Source organism: Agelaius tricolor, unplaced genomic scaffold (genome assembly GCF_023055355.1).
Source record: "Agelaius tricolor isolate 1412-34295 unplaced genomic scaffold, bAgeTri1.0.p SCAF_6, whole genome shotgun sequence".
In the NCBI taxonomy this organism is placed as follows: Eukaryota; Metazoa; Chordata; class Aves; order Passeriformes; family Icteridae; genus Agelaius; species Agelaius tricolor.
In genome coordinates, this window is record NW_027269266.1 from 40,353,488 (window position 1) to 40,374,892 (window position 21,405).

At 37.9% G+C, this 21,405-nt stretch overlaps 1 protein-coding gene across 1 annotated transcript in view; it reads right to left on the minus strand.

Moving 5' to 3' along the window:
• Positions 1-1,932: 1,932 nt before the first annotated feature.
• ABHD5 (abhydrolase domain containing 5, lysophosphatidic acid acyltransferase) overlaps positions 1,933-21,405 on the minus strand; it is a 28,390-nt gene continuing 8,917 nt past the window's right edge. The window contains exons 2-7 of the mRNA XM_071429442.1: positions 16,223-16,308; positions 15,533-15,905; positions 11,952-12,106; positions 7,682-7,793; positions 6,959-7,145; positions 1,933-5,023 (exon numbers count right to left, since the gene is read on the minus strand). Of these exons, the coding sequence (XP_071285543.1) occupies positions 4,934-5,023; positions 6,959-7,145; positions 7,682-7,793; positions 11,952-12,106; positions 15,533-15,905; positions 16,223-16,308 (1,003 nt within the window). The 3' untranslated portion in view covers positions 1,933-4,933. The remainder of the gene's footprint in view (positions 5,024-6,958; positions 7,146-7,681; positions 7,794-11,951; positions 12,107-15,532; positions 15,906-16,222; positions 16,309-21,405) is intronic.

Consider the following 21,405-nt stretch of genomic DNA (forward strand, 5'->3'; position numbering starts at 1 on the left):
TGGATTGAGCTCTTTAGCCTCCATTTTAGGTTTGAGCTCTGAGTGTGAGAATCCTTAAATAAAGTCAAAGCAGAAAGGCAGGTGGGTATCAGGCAAGCATTTAACTATCACAACACTACAAAGGAAGTGACAGCCGCACCTCGCTCCATTCACAGCTCCAGTCATTTACACATCAAGTAGGTGAATTCAAGAGTGCAGAAATAGACCTGTAAATATATGGAGATCCTGCCTTTGCAGTAGTTCATTTTCAAAGCACATCTACTCCTTAGCATGCATTTGGGGTCACACTCCATTTTACAGCCCTGCCCCTTCCCAAAACTAACAGTTTCAGTTTGCGAGCTTTCCTCTGCAAGTGAAGCATAAAATGCAAGCAAACACCTAACTTGTACTGTTGTCACCACTTTCGTCTTGCTGCTAATTACTAATGCAAATTATGTACATATCTAAAAATGTCTTCAGTACATTCCTGCTACTTATGCTTCTTATTTTTAAAGTATATGTGGCAAATATTTCCATATTTTATCCTTCTACATTCTACAACCCACATCCAAACCTTAATGTAGGATATCCCTGTGATCAAAAGCGACGAGGCAAACTGGAACAGAGCCACTCCTCTTGTAAAAGATGAATTTATGATCTTTAGTGACAAGTCTTGTTGTACATCTTGATTTTTCATCTTACCTCAGGCAGTCCAGTGACCCCCCCCCCCCCCCCATCACATGCTTTGCCATCAGCTCACTTCTGATTTGTGAAATTCAGTTTCTCATGTTCTCATGAGAGGTAATTCTTTTAAGGTTCCTGTCCAAGTACCAGTTGGAAGGAATGGTGTCCAGCTTGGGAAAAAGCACTTGCATTCCAAGGACAAGCTTTAGTCAAAGGAGGGATACCAAAACTTTAAAGTATCTAGTGTAGGTCCAAGCTTTCCAACCAGACTTCCCTCCAGCTGGCACTGCAGGTGTCCTCCTTACCTTGGTAAGCTCTGTTATTTGCACACCAGACACCCCAAACCTTTCCCTCACCATTTCCCTTATCCTCCTCCAGAGCTGACTAGCTCTTGAATGTTCCCACCCCAAAGCTCTTCTGCTGAATTTTGCTGTTTCCAGCTGCCTCACTTTTTTCTAGCTCTTACTGTTCCTGGTGCTGTAGGCTGTCATTCCAGCCACGTGCCTCTGCTCTCCACACTGGTCTGCCCTCTGCCCATCACCTGCCTGAAAACCTGAAGGCTCCATCCATTTCCACCTGCTGCCACTAACACCAGAAGGAAGTTTCTGCACACACCTGTGTCCTGGTTCTGATCTTACCCGTCCCCCTAAAATGTGTCTCTCTTCAGCTCCTGTAGTGCCTCATCCTTTCACAAGTTTCCCTTGTATTTCCTACAAAACATAAATCCCTTGATGAAGGCTTCAAGGCAACATGGCTGTGCTGCCATGCTCAAAGATGGCTGATGGTCAAATGGCCAAAAGAGCCTAACAAAATTACAGATATGCCAAGGAGCCCCAAGAAATTACCCATCTGAAAGCACTTGACTGTGAGCCTTAAGATTCTGCAGGCTCACGTTTTAATGAAGGCTAACAAAACAGGCATTCCTGAAAATGTCTGCCCATACATTATTTCCAGATGTTTTTATTGCATTTAGTCTTGTTTTCATCCCACTGCAAAAGCTGAGTAACTGTGATCTGGAAGGACTGGGAATTTGAGGAACCACAATGACCACAGAAAGCATTTCAGGCAGAGACTGGCACACCAGTTCAGCACAAACAGTTGCAGCAACCTTAAAAAGCTAACTTTTAAAAAGAAAGGCCAGCATCGGTTTAATCCAAGGGAAACCACATGATGACATTTCTCTTGCTTGGACCCATTTTTCCAAGATCAACACATAAGAATTCACATTTTCCATTTCCATTTCACAATCAGATACAAACAGGGGCTTCCTTGTGATGGTTGCAAACATTTTATTATAGAGTCTTATCAACAAGTTCTCTGAAAATCAGTTTTTCAGAACTAAAATCTAATCTGGCAAGGTTCAAAAAGTAACAAGATGAACTCAGCCATGTCAAACAAAATATTACTAAGTTACTTTAAATAAATTTTATCACAACAACCTCAGGAAGAGTATGTCCTGGAGATTTAGGCAGTTTATCTTGGATTTTTATTAATATTTTCGATTCTTTTTGTTATGCTCTAGCCTCTGGTACACAGCTGTCTTCATTTTGATGTTAGAATGGGACAGATCTTTGGGTGCCTCTATGCCTGTTATTCTTGTCTTATTCTATAGTGCTGTAACAAAAACAGCATCATCAGCATTCAGTGCTCACCACAGTACATTTAAGCAACTGGTCACTGCACTGAAACAGAACTCCTGGAGAAACTGAGATTATTTCCAAGCAGTAATTGCTCGCAAAAGGTCTAGCTCCCAAGTCTTTTCAGCCATTCATTTTCTGTTCAGCACCTCCTATGACATTTATTAAAATAATTTGATCAGATTATGATGCACACAGTAGGACATTCCGAATTCCATCTTGACCTTCACAGTAGCATCTAATACCTCTGGAAGACAACACAGAATCTTTTTCCTTACACATACAAACAACATTCTCAGCTTGCAGCTGCTTGTTGACAAACACTCACTAGCTTCAGTTAAATACAAGGAAACCTAAGAACATTGAGACATTTGAAAATAAGCATTAATGTATTTTTAATGTATTTTGGATAATTTACCTCAATTTACTAATAACTCTTGATTTCCAGAGCTTAATTGCACATAATTTTTTTAAAAAAGCAATATAATGTCGTAACATTAATAAAACATAACATTAAAGATTTTTTTAATTGTGCAAAACATAAGCAATAAGTCTTATTAGTACAATAAGGTGAAAAAGCAAGGTATATTTAAAACAATATTCACATCCAGTGTGCAATTTTTATCCCTACTTCCAACTTTCGATGCGGAATCTACAATTCCCATCAGTAAGTGCTATCTGAAAATTCCAATAATTTGTTTCACCTTTTATTATTTGGAGGAGACTCAAAATTTATTTTTGCATTAAATTTTTATGCACAACTAAAACAGCTGTTTAAGTTGATAAATAAAAAATAAGACACTGAAAAGGGTGAAAAATAACCAACATACTGAAGGCATCCACCTAAATGGTGGCATGACTGGTAATTTATAGCTTATATTAAAAAATGGAATTGATAATTGATAATTCTGATTTTATATTTTCAAGATTTTAGCAAATAACTCAAAATTTTGTTTTACAGTTCTGGCATCTGCTAATTGAAAAAGTAATTTAATTCAATATTTATTTTTAATTAAAATATTTATCTTGCTAGATATGAAGTGCTACCAGTCAAGGCAGTCACAACAACTGTTTGATGTTTACATAGCACCGTATAGATAAATATCTCCTTCAGTAAGAGAGACTATGTTCTGCTGGGGAACATAATCACATTATCTCCTGAATATTTTAGGTATCTTTGCCTTCCACATCATAAATATGTGCAGCGATTCCTTAATTTGATAAAAAATGCACATAATTCAAGCTTTAAGACGGTGCTATCATTAATTCAAATTCTCTTTGTATAAAAGTATCAAGAACTCTTCAGTAGTCAATTGAATATTCAAAAACAGATCAATAGTTTTATGTAAACTTGTTAAAAAACAAACCACCACATTATTTGGCTTTAAAGTGACAAAGTATTTTTCTTAATATAATTTACTAGGCATGTGAAGTACTAACATCGAACTATAATTCAAAAAGTAGCAGAGACTGACTATCTCTGATATTGAAATTCTCAATTAAAATACATAAAGAATCTCCAAAACATGTAATTATAATTCATTACAGTGGTATTGTTCATTCCAATAATAATCCTTCCTATAAGGAGGCTGAATGTTAAATAAAATACATTAAGCTGTGGTAGTTCCCAATTAGAGAACATCAATATTCTGCCTCTCCTTCAGCTCAAATTCACTCAAATATGGACTAGGCTTTCTACTGAAAGAAAATGGGAAATAGGCTCACTATCAGGTGGATATCTCCTAGCCCTACTCAAAATCTTATCAGCTTACCCACAACTGTTAGATTTAGACTAGTAACAAATCTTGCAGTAAAGTGTTAAAAATAGGTGGAGTAACTAACAAGCCATCTTCTGTATTTTAAATCACAGAAATCTGCACATCAAAATATTTATGGAAGCATGAGTGCTGGTGACATCATCGACTCTTACAAACCGAGTCTTCCGTAAAAGTTGCACAGATGGAAAAGGATGCCTTGAGATAAATGGAAATAAAATCCAACAGAAGATGGATTTCCCAATATTGAGCCTCAAATTCTTATAAACTAACAAACATTTATTTCAGTGACAGACATTGCTCATTATTTTGGCCCCATCCCTTTCCCAAAATCAGTTTCATAAGCTGTTACCACTTCAATTAAAAAACAAACCCTCTTAAAATATTGTATATGTATGGAGTTCTGGGTTCCAAAAATAAAACACATATGCGGTTTCATATTCTTGCTATGAAACATCAGCTAAAAAGTATGAGCATTCATAAAGAAACCAAATTGCATTTGGTACGTTGTATCTCTATTGATACAGTTCTCCATGTTGGAGAATTCAGCATTTTTAGAGCTCAACATGTGCAAAGTTCAATTAAATTTTGAAGAAAATTCCAGTTTCAAAAGTTACATGTAATTTTGTATCTGACAGGACAATTAAAAAAAAAAAAAAGCTGTACAAAGTTAGCTTCAAATCTCTTCATTACACCCAAAAATAGGCACTCAGTGGTTTAAGTGTGCAAATGGCTTCTTAGAAGAAACAGTGTGCAAGCAGAGCCTGTTCCATTAGCTCTGCATTCTTTAGTGATTTCCTAGAGAGTATTGCCATTAAATGCTATCTACGGTATGACTTTCTAAAGAACAGAGGACACTCAGTCCACAGAGTCACAGATGTCTTTCACTTTCTCGTTGAAGTCCTCAGGTTGATCGGCGTACACGTAATGACCCGCACCGAGGATAGCCTGGAGGATAAAGGTGAAGAAGCATGTCAGTATCACCAATATGTAATAAACAAATAAATACTGGGACAGGTGAAGAACCTGGCTTTTACACACTACCTAAGAGTTGGCATCATGCAACCTAAAAAATGCTCTGAACATAAGGAATACCAAAATATTCTTTCCTTGTAAAGAAACTTTCCTACACGGAAAAGAAAGTAAAACCACTGCTTTTTCAACTGCTCACCTTGTTGAAAAAAAAAAAACCCCACACTGAGGCATGAACAAGTCACTGCACAACAAATTTAGTAGCCTTGCATATCAAATTTCTGATGCATCTTGAGTCCCTTCACTCTCCACTCAAATAGCCTACTTCTAGAATTTGTTATTATCTGTAAAAATGCTATGAAGTAAACTGTCACCACTGTGTACAGCAAAGGTACTTGACCTGTTCTCTATTTTACAGTCAGTCCAGGACTAATCTTTAAAAAAAAAAACCTATTTTCCCCTCCCCTCCTTAAAACACCCTCTCTTAAATCTCTAACTAAATGTCCTACAAGTATAGCTATGTTACTGCGTTAAAAACTCCCAGAAACTCAAAGTAAAAATTAGTTAGGAATAAATGCATGTAACAAAACCACAGAATTTCTGTGCATTTTACCAAGCATGGCACTGCCAAATCCACATCTCTGTCTCATTAGAGCCCTTACCCTCCTATGGGTTTTTGAGCATGCCTGCCATTTTACCACTCCAATTTACCTTTTAGAATCTGTATGTGGCTTGGCAAAATTTTAGCCTGGAATATAATACCATTTTCCACAGTTTCTTCTAAAAGTCCCTGACCAGAGTGGAAAAAATCTCCCTGAATGGTATAAGCTTATCCCAGCAATATATTGTACAATTTTTAACATTGACTTTCTGTTACAACTCCCTCTCTCTGGTTAAGCAGTTAAGTGACAATTTCAGTCTGGACGTCAACATTTATGAAATGTACCTGTGCTCTTTAACACACTTAAAACAGTTGGATAACAATGTCTTTTCTCTGAGTTTACAGCTCTAAATCCAGCTGTATCAAGTTATAAAATTTTATTTGGGTGACTTGTTATAGTATACGATCAACATTACATACTGTACACTTCTGTCCAGATAGTTCCAGACATCAGTAACATCACAGCTGGTGTGCTCAAACATTTTATCACCTCACAGCATTTTAACATGTATGCATATTCAATTATCACAGCTGACTGATGTGAAGAATACTTTTGAATTAGTTTGTTTTTATAGAAATCAATGACAAAAAATGCAGTGTGCACATTCACATCAAGCTGTAAGTATGCACATTTTAAATGACAATATCATACCCCTAAACAAAAACATCTTAGGTAGTAAGACAACACTAACTGTTTTTTTAATGACTTAAAGGTGCTCACAAGATCCTAAGCAGCAGGTACAAAGTGCTCTCTTGTCAAAGGAACAAATGTATTATATAGACAGAGGAAGAGAGTTTATGAGAGCTTCCCCACTATCTTATATATACATGGAAATAGTAGGACTGGTGTGGTTTGAAAAACAGTGACCACAATACCTACTTCTATTAGCATGTTGTAGAACAAAATGAAGAATCACCTTGGCTTCTAGTGTTACAGCAAGTTTTGTTCTTAGCCTGGGGACTCAACACTTTTGTCTAGGTTTTCTCTGATGTAACGTTTGTTTTCTCTCTCTCTGTTACAGAAAACAGAACTTATTACCCCAGGCTCTAAATCAAAAGTGACACCATTTCCACAGCTGGTATGAAAGAACAGAGTAATAGAATAGTTTGGGTTGGAAAGGACCTTAAAGCTCATCTAGTTCCGACCCCATGGGCAGGGACACCTCCACACAGACCAGGTTGCTCAGGGCCCCATCCAACCTGGCCACATAGTTATGACTTAAAGAAATCCACACAAAAAACAAACTTACTATTGTCTTCACGTAGGAATTTGGTCTCAGAGACTGGATAGTGCTGCCAGAATTGCCATCTATACATGAACGTGCTCCATAGACCACTGTGATAGGAATGTCTTGATCCATTTGTGAAATCCGTTGCAGCATTGGCCTTTTCGCCCATCCATAAGGAATCGTCATGTTCTTGAAAGCTGTTTCACCACTTCAAGGCATTCAAAAGGGTAAAAGCAATTTCAATCGCCATTGGACCTGCTTTTCATCTAAAATGGAGTATCTGTGCCTTGTGGTAGCACACAGTATATGAGGTTGGGATTTTTTACAATTAAGAAAAGTAAGTTTAAAAGGTTTACATTTCATTTCCAACAGAAAGAGCCCATGTTTTCGCATGACTGAGTGGCAGCACTTAAAAGAATGAAAAGTCTTATTGTTCAAGTTTCTAAAGAAATTCTTTACACATTAAAATTCTCCAAAAATTATTTAATTAAATTAAATACACAAATTCTCACAGAATTAACACAAATTGAGAATAAATATAGAATTAGGATACTTTTTACATTTATCAGTATCTGGAATTCAGAAAAAGTGTAATGGTACTTTTTTCTTTAATATAATAAATGCCACAATTAAAAAAAAAAAAAAATAGCATGCACACTGCTGCCATGGCCATTGGAGGGAGTAGCAGGCACTCAGTAAATGAACAACAGACTACAAAACATACACTGGGAAATTCATACTCACCTGGGTGACTGTACATTGCAGTGATAGATATATTCAGCCACAGTGTTATCATCAAACATTGATGAATATTTTCGCTTGAAATCTGGTCTTAAACGTTGAACAAGGCTTAATCCTGTTAAAACAGGAAACACTGTTAGAGGGGGAATATGTATAAATTATTTTATCAGATTGCCTAATGCTTTTCATTACAGCCCTGAGAACGCATCCCCTTGAAACTCGTGGCTTCTAAACCTGCATTTGGTTTTACCACTTGCATGTCTTAGGGAAACACGATGGAATTACACTTAATAGGAATGAAATATAAATACTACTAAGCAGAATTTTATGCTGCTCCCCCCACCAAATACATATGGGGAACGTTTGAGTAGGGTCACTACAACAATAGAAGAAACCTACAATGGGGAGCAAGCAGCAAAAAGGCTAGGCAGTGTCTTTCTGTCACCAGTTTAGTCTCACATGATACCAACACATTCTCCCTGCTCTGGCAGCACTGGGTAGGTTAAATGCACTACACCTTTCAGGACTAGAAGGCACTGTTGAAAAAGCTGGGGTGTTTTCTTCCTTAAGTCTGTCTCCTGCTCTTACAGAACACTCTGTTTCTGAAGCTAGTTCATCTAACTAGTGTGTTGTTGAAAGAACAGAAGCCTATGATGAAAAACAGGTGCAGAAATCTTAATATAAAGCACAACTACTGGTATAAATGAAAAGACTTAATGCTGAAAACCGTTGTCCTTATGGTCTCCTAACAAGCCAGTAGAGAAGTGGGTCTCTTCAGGAGCCAGTTCAGGCCTCCTAAACTTGAGTCTTTTCTGAATAATTTCTCTAAGGAAGAAGCCTCTTCTACATTGACTTGATGGATCTTTGGGACAAGAGCCTCACTACAAGGCTAATCTTAGTTTAAGAGTATTAGTCATCCCTAATGTCTGATGTAAACTTTTCCATTTGAAGTCATTACCCCTGTCCCATCACTACAGACCCTTGTAAGAAGTTGCTCTCCAGCTCTCTTGTAGGCCCCCAGTAGGTACTGGAAAGCTCCCACATGGTGTCCCCAAAGCCTTCTCTTATGAATCCCAACTCTTTCAGCTTATCTTCAAAGGAGAGGTGCTCCAGCCTTTTTATCATCTTTATGTCCCTCCTCTTGACTATCTCCAAGGGGAATGTCTCCAACATTCTTATACTGGAGCCTCAGAGTTGGATGCAGTATTCCACATGGGGTCTCATGAGAGCAGAGTAGAAGAGGGGGAGAATCACCTCCCTCAATCTGCTGGCCACGCTGCTTTTGATGCAGCCCAGGATGTAGTTGGCTTTCTGGGCTGCAAGTACACATTGCTGGATCACTTTGGGCTTCTCATCAACCAACACCCCAGGTCTTTCTCCTCAGGGTTGCTCTCCGTCTATTCTCTGTTCAAAGGTGGTCAGGATTGCCCAGACCCGGGTTCAGAACCTTTCACACAGCCTTGTTGAACTTCACAAGGTTGCCATGAACCCACGTCTCAAGGGGCCCTCTGGCCGGCATCTCTCCCCTACAGCTTGCTGTCCACACAGCTTGCTGCCATCAGCAGACTTGCTGAGGGCACACTCAATCCCACTGTTCACTCTTCCTGACAGGGGTGCATAACAACTGATCCCAACAGTGATCTGTGAGGAACCATACTCATCACTGTCTCCATGTGGACACTGAGCTGACTGAATGTGACTATTTGTGGTTATGTTTCCCCTTTCCCAGACAGTAGGAACTTCATACTGCTGTTAATCTATGCAATTATGATGATGTCACATCTTCCCACCCAGTCCTGGGCAAAGGCCTGGTATTATTTATGCAGACCTTGTCACAGTGATCTATGTTTTCGTAACCTGGAGATTATTGCAACATGCCCTTACGCATGCTTTAAACAGATTTAGAAAATGAATACAGTGCAAGAGAAAACAATTCCCTTATGAAACAGTGATTTAACTTCCAAAGCAATGAAGATTTTGTAAAAATCTGGCAATTGGCTTTGCTCTATTTTCCCTACATAGAGTACAATTGCTGGACTTCTTTTTCTGTGTGTTTGGGTTTTTTGAATACAAGTGAACATAGCTGGCTTGGAATAAGAGTACTTGGAAAAAAGAAACTAATTCTGTGCCTTGTCCTCCTGTCAGCATAGAGGCTATGCCACAAAGTGTTACCAAATTTTAGAATTCACTTTCTGTTTTGGTAAGAAGTGCTTTGTCTGTGGGTCCAATTCCAAAACATTTTTCCCCTGGGAATTTACAGGGGAGAATGAAACAAGGATTCAAGGCAACTTGGAAAAATTTTGGAATTAAATCAGACTGTAAATCATTGTTGTAATATTTATTAAAGAAATTCTGAATTGTCTGGCTGATGTTTTCCACAGTGTCTATGAAAATACTGTAAGAAATTTTAACACTGAAGACACTGATTATTTCCACAAAAAGGGTGTGGTCACACTGATATGTCTGTTGTGAGGAATTTTCAGGCATCCAGCTCTAGGAATGGAATTCAGAAATCCAAGCTAAGCACCAAAGCCCCACCAAACTGTGAAACTCCTGGGTGAGTGTTCCAGTTAAGTGAAGGAAAACATGCAAATCAACTACCTGGAAACCACTCAAAGAAAAACATATCTGGATTCTGTCTCTCTTCCAGTTTCAAGTATTTGTCCATGGGACTGATTAAATATCCATGTGATACTATGGTGATATCCAATGAACTTGCTCACATTTGAACTTATGCCTTTGAATAAGAGCAATTGGCTTTAGAGTGAAGTTCAAACAACCAGGTCTGCCCATCAGCTTAAACATGTCTGCATGTGGAAGGAAACTGGGGATCGGTTCAGTGCCTTCATCAGGTTAGGTCTGATGTCTACTTGCAGCACAGTGTTTAGACCTACCCTTCTCTAAGAACTATGTTTCACCTGTCAAGAACTTAATTTGGTGATGGAAAACTTTTTCACCAGTGCAGTGAGAAACAGATGAAGAATTTTTTACATGGCAACCTGTAAGCAAGACTAGGTGTGGGGACACCTTGCCAGGACAGAGTCTGCTTCTGCAGCACAGTTTGACTTCACTTATTGCTAAGGAAGACAATTTCAGTTTTGAATTTTCCCATGTGGATTGATTTATGCATGTTCTTGTTATTGGACAGAACACATTAAAACAGTGCATATCACTCAAATTTAATTTAATATTTTCCAGGTTGTTTTGTTAACCAAATTAGCATTTTACTTTAAAAAAAAAAATCTGTTTGTACAAAACATGTTGCTTGTCTGAAAAATGAAATTTGTCACACTATTGAAAAGAAACAAACAAACCAGCATATGCAGCATATTGAAATATATATTCTATAGAAATAGATTTAGGAAACAGATGTGGTTTAAATGTAAACAATGCCTAGAAATCTCACAAGTTTATCTTCAGACCGAATACCAAAAATCATGAAGAGGTTAGTTAATTATATTTGTGAGGGATCTTAAGGTTATATTTTTCCAAGACTCTACAGAAGACAATTCAGTAGCACAGAGAGTAACAGACAGATAACCTCCTTCTCCTCTAGAAGGAATAGCTATAATGACTTTTAGATTTTATTACACTCTTCTCCCCATTCCCCAGATTAACTAAAACCAGTATTTTTGGTCAGCACTACCTAGCCCTAGTATTAGGGTATAGACAGTTTATCTACCATTCCATCAGTGCTGTTGAAGAAATGGAAATATGAACTGCCACCATAATGCAGAACACCAATGAGGCCCACAAGATTTCCTAGAGTAGTAAGAAAATGGCTAATGGAAAGAACCCAGTTTCAACTTCTTTAAACTCAGGTCAATTCTTGCATTTATGACAGACTGCCTTCTAATGTTAAGGGAATTTGGAAACCCCATTTGCTCATCAAACTGGAATTAGAAGTTTGATGAGCAAATTAGAACTGAAATGGACTGTGACCAGAGGCAACCAGAAAAAACCCTTTCATATTCACACCTCTTTGTCAGGGTTCCCCAACAGACACCTGCATAATCCAACTCACCATAACTGAAGCCTGTACAGATAATACAGAGTAGCTTGCTGTAGACTATTGTACTAGTACCTCTAATAGCAAGAGTTTGCCTTCTTTCCTAAAGAGTTCAAATTTTCTTCAACCTCTCCCACTTCCTCCTCCAACTCTTTCCTTCGTGACTGATACAGACTTGCAAAAAACCTTATCATAATGTGTTGTCTGCTCCATGTTTATGCTTAACCAAAATAGAAATGGTATTTAAGAGTAGCTAAAACTCACCAAAGGGTCCTGCTATTCTTAGCCCAGCTAATGGATTAAATGGACTCAATATAGCTCCTAGTGCTTTGATCCAGATTGGAATTGGTCTTTCGTGCTCAGCATTGTCAGGCCTCTCTGGAAAACCCCATGGCTCCACTAAGATAAGATGCTTGACCCTGTTGGCAAAAAAGGTTCATGGGTTTAAAGTACAGTAGCTTTTCTTTAACTGAGCATGATGAAAATGTGCTCTCTGTTTTACAGAGACATACATACAGCCTACTTCAGTCCTTCTATCACAGCGGCTTATTACCTAGTTTCTGATTCATCAACCATTTTGATTTCAGTTACTAATTAGAGAGTGAATTGCACCTAATCATATGTATGAACCAGAAACATGGAAGCATGTGTCACAAAGAGAAACTCAGTATATTACAGATACTCACCGTCACAAACATTTGAGAGAAAGGATAGTCTTGTTTCTATCTTTAAAAATAGCCTAATCTAAATGATCAGTCAATATTATTTGCAGGAGCAGTTTAATTTGACAGGAAAGAGGATAATTGCATCTGTTTCATTAAAGTGAAGTTTCTAGAAGTCTAAGATCTCTGTTCAAAGAAGAGACACAATTTAACTGAAAAATCATCAAAGTAAAATTTCTTTTTCAGTAAAATTACTGAAAAAGGCAGTAGAACTAGCAGTAGTCTTCCAAATTCATTGATTTTAGATCATGAAAGAAAACATCAGAGAAGCAATTTGTAAAATTATTACTCAAAGGAATATCAGTACAGAAAGTATTGTAGAAGTCTCCAGCACATGCAACTATTGATCACTTCATGCTGTGGGTCCCCCTCAAGCAAAATTCTAATTCATCCTGGTAGATTAGAATTGTCTCTTTCCCTTTAATTGTCCCTTTTCTATTTAATCCCATAATAACACCTATTCTTACATGTCCTAGATGGTGGTGATTTCTGGGAAAAAGTGACTCTTAACTATAGTTTTCAATTTTAAGATGATTTTCCATTTCAGCTTCCCCATTATCATTCTCTACAACTACCTGCCAGGAGGTTGTAGCAACGTGGGGGTTGGTCTCTTGTCCCAAGTAGCAAGCAATAGGACATGAGGAAACAGCCTCAAGGAGGTTTAGATTGGATATTAGGAAAAATTTCTTCACTGAAAGGGCTGTCAAGCATTGAACAGGCTGTCTTGTTCTATCTGGTCTAGTGGGATGTGTCCCTGCCCAGGGCAGGGGGTTGGAACCAGTTAATCCTTTATGTCCCTTCTCACCTATAACATTTTATGATGCTATGCCCAAGGAAGTGATTGAGTACCCATCTTTGGAGGTATTTCGATGTATGAATGCAGTGCTTAAGGACATGGGTTAGTGGTGCACTTGGAAGTGCTGGGTGAACAGTTGGACTAGATCCTAAAAGTCTTATCTAACCTAAATCCGTCTATGGTTTTAATATTTTTATCTTATTTTTATCTTTATCTTTTTACCTTTTTATCTTTACTTTTTCCTTCATTTCTTCCTTCCCTGTTAAAGCCATGAGATTGTATATAAACACAGAAGAGTTCATAGTGCCTAAAATGATGCCAGAAGTCATCCCAAAAGTTATTTCTGGGTTATGATCAGTTGGGAAACCAAAACCCTGTGCTTGGAATGAAGGGCTGGAAAGGATTAACATCACAAAGACATTTCTTGGTTGTCAGCTCAACTATGATCATACTTGCACCCTGCAGCAAACAGCAACAGTAAGAGAGGACAAGGTAGAATCTAACTGTACAAACCAAGCAGGAGAGATCAGAGGCACAGCAAAACAAGCCAGGAGGAGCCATTCAGGACAGCCACACACACCGTGCACAAACTATGGCATGAAGTATAACATGGCAAACAAATTAATACAAATAAAGTAACCTTTGCTTCATGCTTCCTTTCTTAACACTTTCCTTCCTGTTTGGCATTTCTGCTTTTGATAAACAAGCCTAAAACATAACCCAGGATAATGTGAAGTTGACCATGAGAATCACTTCCTAGGTAAATGTCCAGAAATTGCACTATTTGAAAATCATGGCCCACTTCAAGTTGGCAATATGCTAAATGGGAATCTTTTTGGATTAGTAGCCTCGGATTTTCCATGGACTCTGGTACAGTATAGCAAATTAACGGATCATCTATGCTTGGAGAAACAGATGTACTTTCCTAACAATATGTATCCAGAATCCCTTAAGCTTCTAATGAATTGTTAGATAACCTGGCTGAAAGCTGTGCTATATTTATCACTTGATTCAATGCTCTTTTAGGACCCTAACAGTCAATTTGTTATTTTGGTGGTCTTAGTTTAATTTCAGAGAAATATTAGTAATGTGAGAGCACAAACTGAAACATCTCTAAATTAATTAACCCAAACTTAAGCACAGTGAGGCATAAAAATAAAGCATCACTTTTGATGTAAATCAGCAGTGGGCAAAACCAATATCCCATCCCATAGGGATAGTACAGTGCCATTTATAGATCCTTTGGAAAAAGAGGTAAGGAAATGATAAGTGATCCCTACAAAAAGCTAACTACAGTTAGCCAGAAGTTGGTTTATAACTAAAAGGCTAACAGGTTTATATCTTCATTGCAATTCTGGATTTAGAAACACATCTACTTTCACACATCATTTCCAGCCACTTGTGCTAATTGTTGTCCATTTAGAAAGAAAAAGGCAAAGTGTTTTAGGGAAAAACGATGCATGAAATTACTTCAGATATATCCAAGTGAGAAACAAAGAAACAGCAAAACTTGACATGAATAGAAAAGAATAAGATATGTTTAGTAAAATATAGAATTTGCTATATGATGCGGAGAGTTAAGCTTACATTCAGTTTCTCATAGGAAACCACTAAGCGTATCCCAACAAAAGCATTGCCATTTTTTGATACAGAATTGCCTCAGTTGGTGTAAGATCCTAGCTCAGCAGGGGATATATAACCGGACTTATAACCAGATATATAAAAAAAATTATTACTTTAGGGGAAAAAAATGTATTAACTGTTGGACAAAACATGGTGCAGAAAATGCTGATGAAATACAATTAGAGAACTACTGCAGATGGGTTGTCTTACAAAGAAATATGAAGTGGCATACAGATAATTTAAATTAAAGCGTCACTAAAATAATTTTTACATCATTCTGCTGGCACCAGGCTGACTGCTAGGATAGAGGCATAAATTACCAAGGGGAATTAGAAGTTTCAATGTTATCCATAAGAGTGGGAAGTTTGGCAGAAACAGGCCTATTTTCCCTTCACAAAAACCATCTTTGAGACAAAACATTCACCCATAAATATATTCACTGCTATTTCACCTTATAAAATGGCAACGGGGTACTGAACTGAAAAGTATACAGAAAATCATGTTTACCATATCTACCTATTTCCTTCACCGGGAAACAAACCATACAATTAATACTTTGGTCTTAGAATTCTGTATAATTTCTTAAAATCATCACAGTCATCTACATAAATATTATCTATAAAGAGCCTGAAAAAGAAAATCTATATTAAAATCAATAGTCAAATATAGAGAAGGAATCCCTTTATTCCTTTAGTTTCACATACCTTGATGGATATTTTAAGGAGTACGCAGCAGCCAGGAATCCACCTAGGTTGTGTCCAAGCAAAATCATTTTTTCTAGCCCCACCTCCTTTCTCCATTCTTCTATGGATTCCACAAACTGATTTTCTGCTTCCCGAGCGTCAGTGTCAAAGTGTGGTCTACTGCTACGTCCAAATCCCAAGAGGTCGAAAGCGTGAACGGTCCTGTTCTCACAGAGATCTTCAAAGTTGAGAGCCCACAGTCCAACACCTCCTCCAAACCCATGCAGGAGAACAAGGGGAGTTTTATTTGAAAGGTCTGGAGAGAATGTCAATGTCCATATTTTATTTCCATTAGATATATACACGTATCGTTTATTGTATATGCTTGCAATACCTGGAGAAAAAAGGGGAAAAATTGTATTGCTAGACACACCTGATAAAATATAAAGTACACTCTACTGAAACCACTGTTTTAAATAGGAGCTCCTTTCAAAGGAGATAGCTTCTAATCAAATATCTGCATAAGTGATAAATGAAAATGTAATTTTAAACATTTTTAAACATTTTAAACATTTTTAAACATATTTCTGTGATATAAAGCTGTTTATTTCATCACAGTGTAAAATACACACTGAAAAACTTCTCTCATTATACTTAATTTATAAAAAATCTAGTTATATCTATGAAACTTATTAAAAACCAAAGACTTACACTTTAGCATTTTCTCCTCAGCCTCTTTAAGGTGTAGCAGTGATGTGGGACACCAGGCAGGAAGCCAGCTGAATAACCATCCAAACCTACATCAGCAATACAGAATAAAAACACCTTGAGCAGCACGGTAATTTTTGGCACTGATGCTTTGAAGACGTTTGTTTTGTGGCTCTTCATAAGAGAGCCCCGTTAAGCACACAGTGTAAAGGACACTATTTTTGCACTGGGAGGGAATTCATTTTTTCCTGACTTTTTATAAAGTGGCAACACAAACAGGGGCATTCTTCAAAGGGTGAGCAGTTTTTCCACCGTGTCCTCCTATCAGAGCATACTGATCTGGAGACATGAACCCTCACATCAACCCAACAAGCTTGGCAGGATATGTAACAATCACTGGAGTTTCCAGCCTCCTCTCAAGTTCCTTTGGAAGTCTGCCTGCATAACCTTGCATGAACCTATTATTTCCAAAAAAGCAATAAGCTCTGACTTCACGGGCCTAACCTGATTATTACTCTAAATTTAAAAAGTGAAAAATAAGCAGGTTTATCCTACCAAGCAAAAACCTAGGACCTTAATTATGAACTTAGAAACAAAGTTCCAGAGGAAAAAAACCAACAACTCCCTCTGCAGAAGCTGCTTTTCCAGCTGTCAGTTACTATCTTGGTACTGCCAGCTTGACCATGACAGCACGGGGAATGACTCAGCTGGCAGCACTGCCTAGCCCAGATACAGCAATTTGGTACAGCTCTTCCTGGGTGCTAATTTACCCCGTTTTAAAGACAGAATCTTATTTTTCCATCTCTCACCTGGTTTTGAAGTGGCTCATACTACCAGTGCAAAGCTGCCACTGCAGGACCATTCCTCGCAGGGAAGAGGATATCAGTCACCAAATCAACTTCCTCAAGCACTCTTTTTCTACACTGAACTGCTCTCCAGTTAGTTACATACAGAATTTTCAGGACTGAACACCGAGAGTATTAGTTACACAACAACTAATGCTGAAAGACTATTAGGTTACTAATGTCCAGTTTTTCAGTGTGCACAACTCATCAGTAATAAATTAAAGATCAGGCCCCACAAGTTCTTTACCCAAAGGATCTTTTCCACACATTCTAACGGGCTGATCTACTACAGCTGCATAGCTCCTTAAGTTTATGATAAGACACAGATGGTTTTCTGGGAATGCACAATGCAACAGCAAGCAGCATTTTTCAGATTCACAGAAACCTGTGAGAGGACATTTAAGAAAAAAAGCCCCAAACCATATCTGAACAGAACAGATTAATCATCCAATCACTCAGGCACACTGCTATTCAGTATTATTTACTCCTCTATATCTGGCTGTTCTGTAAATAATCTTCCTGACCCACCAGATCACTGGAATTGTAAGTTATACGGAGGGATAACATTCCAATGGGAATTGTTATCATAGTTTTAATTGAGGAGCTGGCAATAGGCGGTTGTATGTCCTTCCATGCCGTGTGCTCGTGCAATCTAAGAAATGAAGGAACTTAGCACCTTATAGGAAAATGGGCATCCAAATATTCTGCTTCCACATTATGCATAGTTATGCATTTATTTAAAAGTAAGATCTTTAAAAAGTTAAAGCTGGGACAGCCAAAAGTAATTTCACCCGCAAGTAACCATGAAATCTGAGTTTAACAAGAACGCTAATTGTGTCCAGTGCTATGAATTACTCTGGTAAATTATTAAACAACAGTAAGGTCACCACTCTTCTGAGTCAAGCTTTCTGCTAGCTACATGTTCAACTAGGCATTTTCATTCTTAACTCTTGGGTCAGAAACAAAACTAGTCACTATTTCCACTAAGCTGAAACTCTATGTACTGTTTCTTCTCAGAAAAACCACTAAATAAGCGAAGAAAATACTTTAAAGAACTTATTTATTTATTCACAGAAATGTAAAGCTGCAACATGCCAACAAGAAAACAGTGCAGGGATATGGCCACAATGAAACAGAAGTGACATCTACAGATCATAGTCCCAAAATTTTATTTCCTAGCCCTAGTGAGGCACCTGGATACTTTGGAAAAGTATCAGAATACTTTGGAAAAGTATTTAGGAAAATGTATCAGAATGGTAAAGTTGCTCACTCCTTCTTTTGTTGCCTACAAGATCTGTTTACAAATACTTAGATTTTAATTCAGAAGAGGCATTGCATACATGTATAGTTTGACAAATACAGTTAGCAAGCTGAAGCTTTTAAAATTAAAATAATGTTTGCAGTTCTGTCCTGTTGTACTTGCTGAACTAAAAGAGTAAGCGGTGAAGGCTTTCAGGCAAAAAAGTGAGCATTTTTTAGAAATACTATTTTAGAAAGAAAATATTTAGTTACCTATAGTCAAGGCTTAATCCTTTGTTTGCCTCCTTCCAGAAAAGATTTACCACATTGCTAGATGTTTTCCACACATGGAGAACAAACATTTATTTAATCTATTTGAATATTTTTTCTGAGAACTTTGTAAGGCTATGGTTGTATCATTTCTTTTGTACATCTGTCCTCAATGTGTCTTCTAAATGCATACAGGAATGTCTATTGCTTACATAGTCTATCATTTTTATTTCTGTGATATAAAGCTGTGAGTGCTACATAATGTCAAAAATGAAGCAATGGACCTTTCAAAACAGTGTGCACACCAGCAATGGAGATGAGTTATGAAAGAAAACAAAAGATTCCAGCAGTAGTTCCACATTGTAACTGAGCTACCCACTGCCAGAAGAGGCAGACCCCGCACTGCTCTCATCACCCATCACTTCCCTTACACTCTGTTCCCACCTATCTTTTTGTAAAAAGTCAAGAGCAGAATATTGTATTTTGAGAAATTAGGAGGTCCACTGGCCTCAGTTGCTTGCTCTTTCAGAAAGTGGGAAATAAATCTGGCAACTGACAGCCCAAATTTTTGTAATTTTTTACCAAATGCACTTACAGGTGTTACACATCAAATACCAAGGCATATAACCAGTGGAATTTAACCTGTGTATTTGTTTGTGGCCCTGTAGTAACATAAAGCACTGTGCACATCCACGCTAAAATAATCAATAACCAGCAGTAGGGCAAAGCTTGCATAGGGTGATTCCTTGCATCTTCAATTTGGGTTTAGTTACATTCTTCACATCCATCTGAAAACATCTGGAATAACAGAGGCTGGAAAAATCAGAGGCTAGCAGGTGGGGTGGTGGGGGGGCTGCTGGCCTGCCAGGCATTCAAAGAAGTCACTCTGGCTGACAGACCTCCACACACACTTCCACACTTCTTCTAACACATCTAGGGAAGGAGACCAGAAGGTACGGGAAAGCCCTGGAAACACCCACTGCATGACCTTAGTGAAAGTCAAGGTGATTAGTGTCAGACTAGGAGATTAGTGGGGACCATCAGTAGCCTATGTTGATGATTAAATACCCTAATAAATAATGCAACAAAAAGGACACATGCACAAACATCTGACTAAGTGGAGCTGCAACCACGTGTGCAGGGACCAAGCCACCAGGCAGGATCTAACCCACTGGTTGGTTGGAGCAAGTGCTCGGAGACCCTGCTTGCAAGCATAAGAAAGGATAAAAATAAATAATTATTACTATATTTTGACACCTAATGAGTATAGAGACATTGTGTTAAATGTAGCTCAGGATAATACTGCTTGTCCTCAGCTGCTTGAATGTTAATTCGAATCAAGATCTTACTGTCAGCACTGCTTGAATTGCCTGAGGGTAACTTTCAAAAGAACTGAGAATCATGTAGAGGCAGAGGTACAGTGAGCCTGACTCACCCACTCACCTCCACTACTCAGATCAAACCAAATGAAGAACTTGGCAAATTGGTTGTACCACCAATTTTGGAGCTTTCTGTCAGCTCCATTTACCCTATTTAGCTTGGTGAGAATTGACTCCATGCAACACAATAAATGGATCTGCAGCCAGTCACAAATTTGACATACTCACAAAAAGTTTGTGAAAACTTAGATACAGCTGAAGAATTGAAAACATATTCTAACAATGAGGTATGTACTGAAACAGCTGAACAGTCCATTTGATTTCTGGCTAGTATTGTGGATTTAAAAATGGAAGCGCTACCACATAAAAATATTGAGCAGAAGTTGTTTGTAACTCTATCCAGGAGATAATACATGTACAGAAATGGAGCTCATTATCTCCCTTTTCAAGCTTAGGATTTACCTACATTAGAATTGTAGGAATGCATGGTAAGCTTGAAATCATACACCAGCATCACAGACCTAGCTGTCATGACCCATGGAAAGTCTGGGTTTGGCAGAACACCAAACCAAAAAACCTGGGGTTTGCAAACAGGTTGCAAAAAGGTAACAGAACTCCACCAAAGCAGAGTAAACAAATACAATACCATTTGCTACATGATCACCTGTCAAAAATTTCTGACCCACCAAGACAGGACATGCTGTCTTTCTAAAGTGTTGAATATAAAATCAGCTTTTCACTAAGAATTTTGAAGTTAGTATGGTAATCAAAACTCCAAGTACAGACCAAAAACCATGTAGCAGTGACAGGAGTGTAGAGAACAGATTTTCCTGTCACAAAGAATTATTTGGACTTTAAAACTACATCAGTAAGTAAGCCAGTGCTCAGATTATATAACAAATACACAGTAACTTGCAAAGGAAGGATTATGGGAAAGTTACTGAATTGCACAAGAAACAGAGCTGCATCTGTTCGTCTTCCTCTCAGGAAACAAATGTATTTAATATTTTTAATTGAAATTTTGCAGACAATATTGCAAACTACCAAGATTTTAGCTAGGGAGCAAGCTCAAAAACTTAAAAAGCTGAAACACTGAGTGAACTCACTGGTAAACTACTTCAAGCTTTACTCTTTACCCTTAAATCTTCTTAGAATGAAGCTGATCTCTGAAAAACCCTAACCCCCACCTCTCCTGACTCTCAGAATTAATTTCAGCCATTTAGAAGTAAGTAAGGAAAGAAAAACAAATTAATGCAGAGAATTTGGTACTGCTTCTGCCCAGCACCAAGAGGAATGGCATTGGGATTTTCAGGGTCTTTCAGCTGACAATGCAGCTATAAGCACCCAGCAATTCAAGCTAGCTCCAATTTAAGAGACTCTTACACTGTAACAGAAAAAAACAAAGGTAAACTATTGGAAAGGCAGCTGAGATTCTAGTCTCTTGTTTATGCAT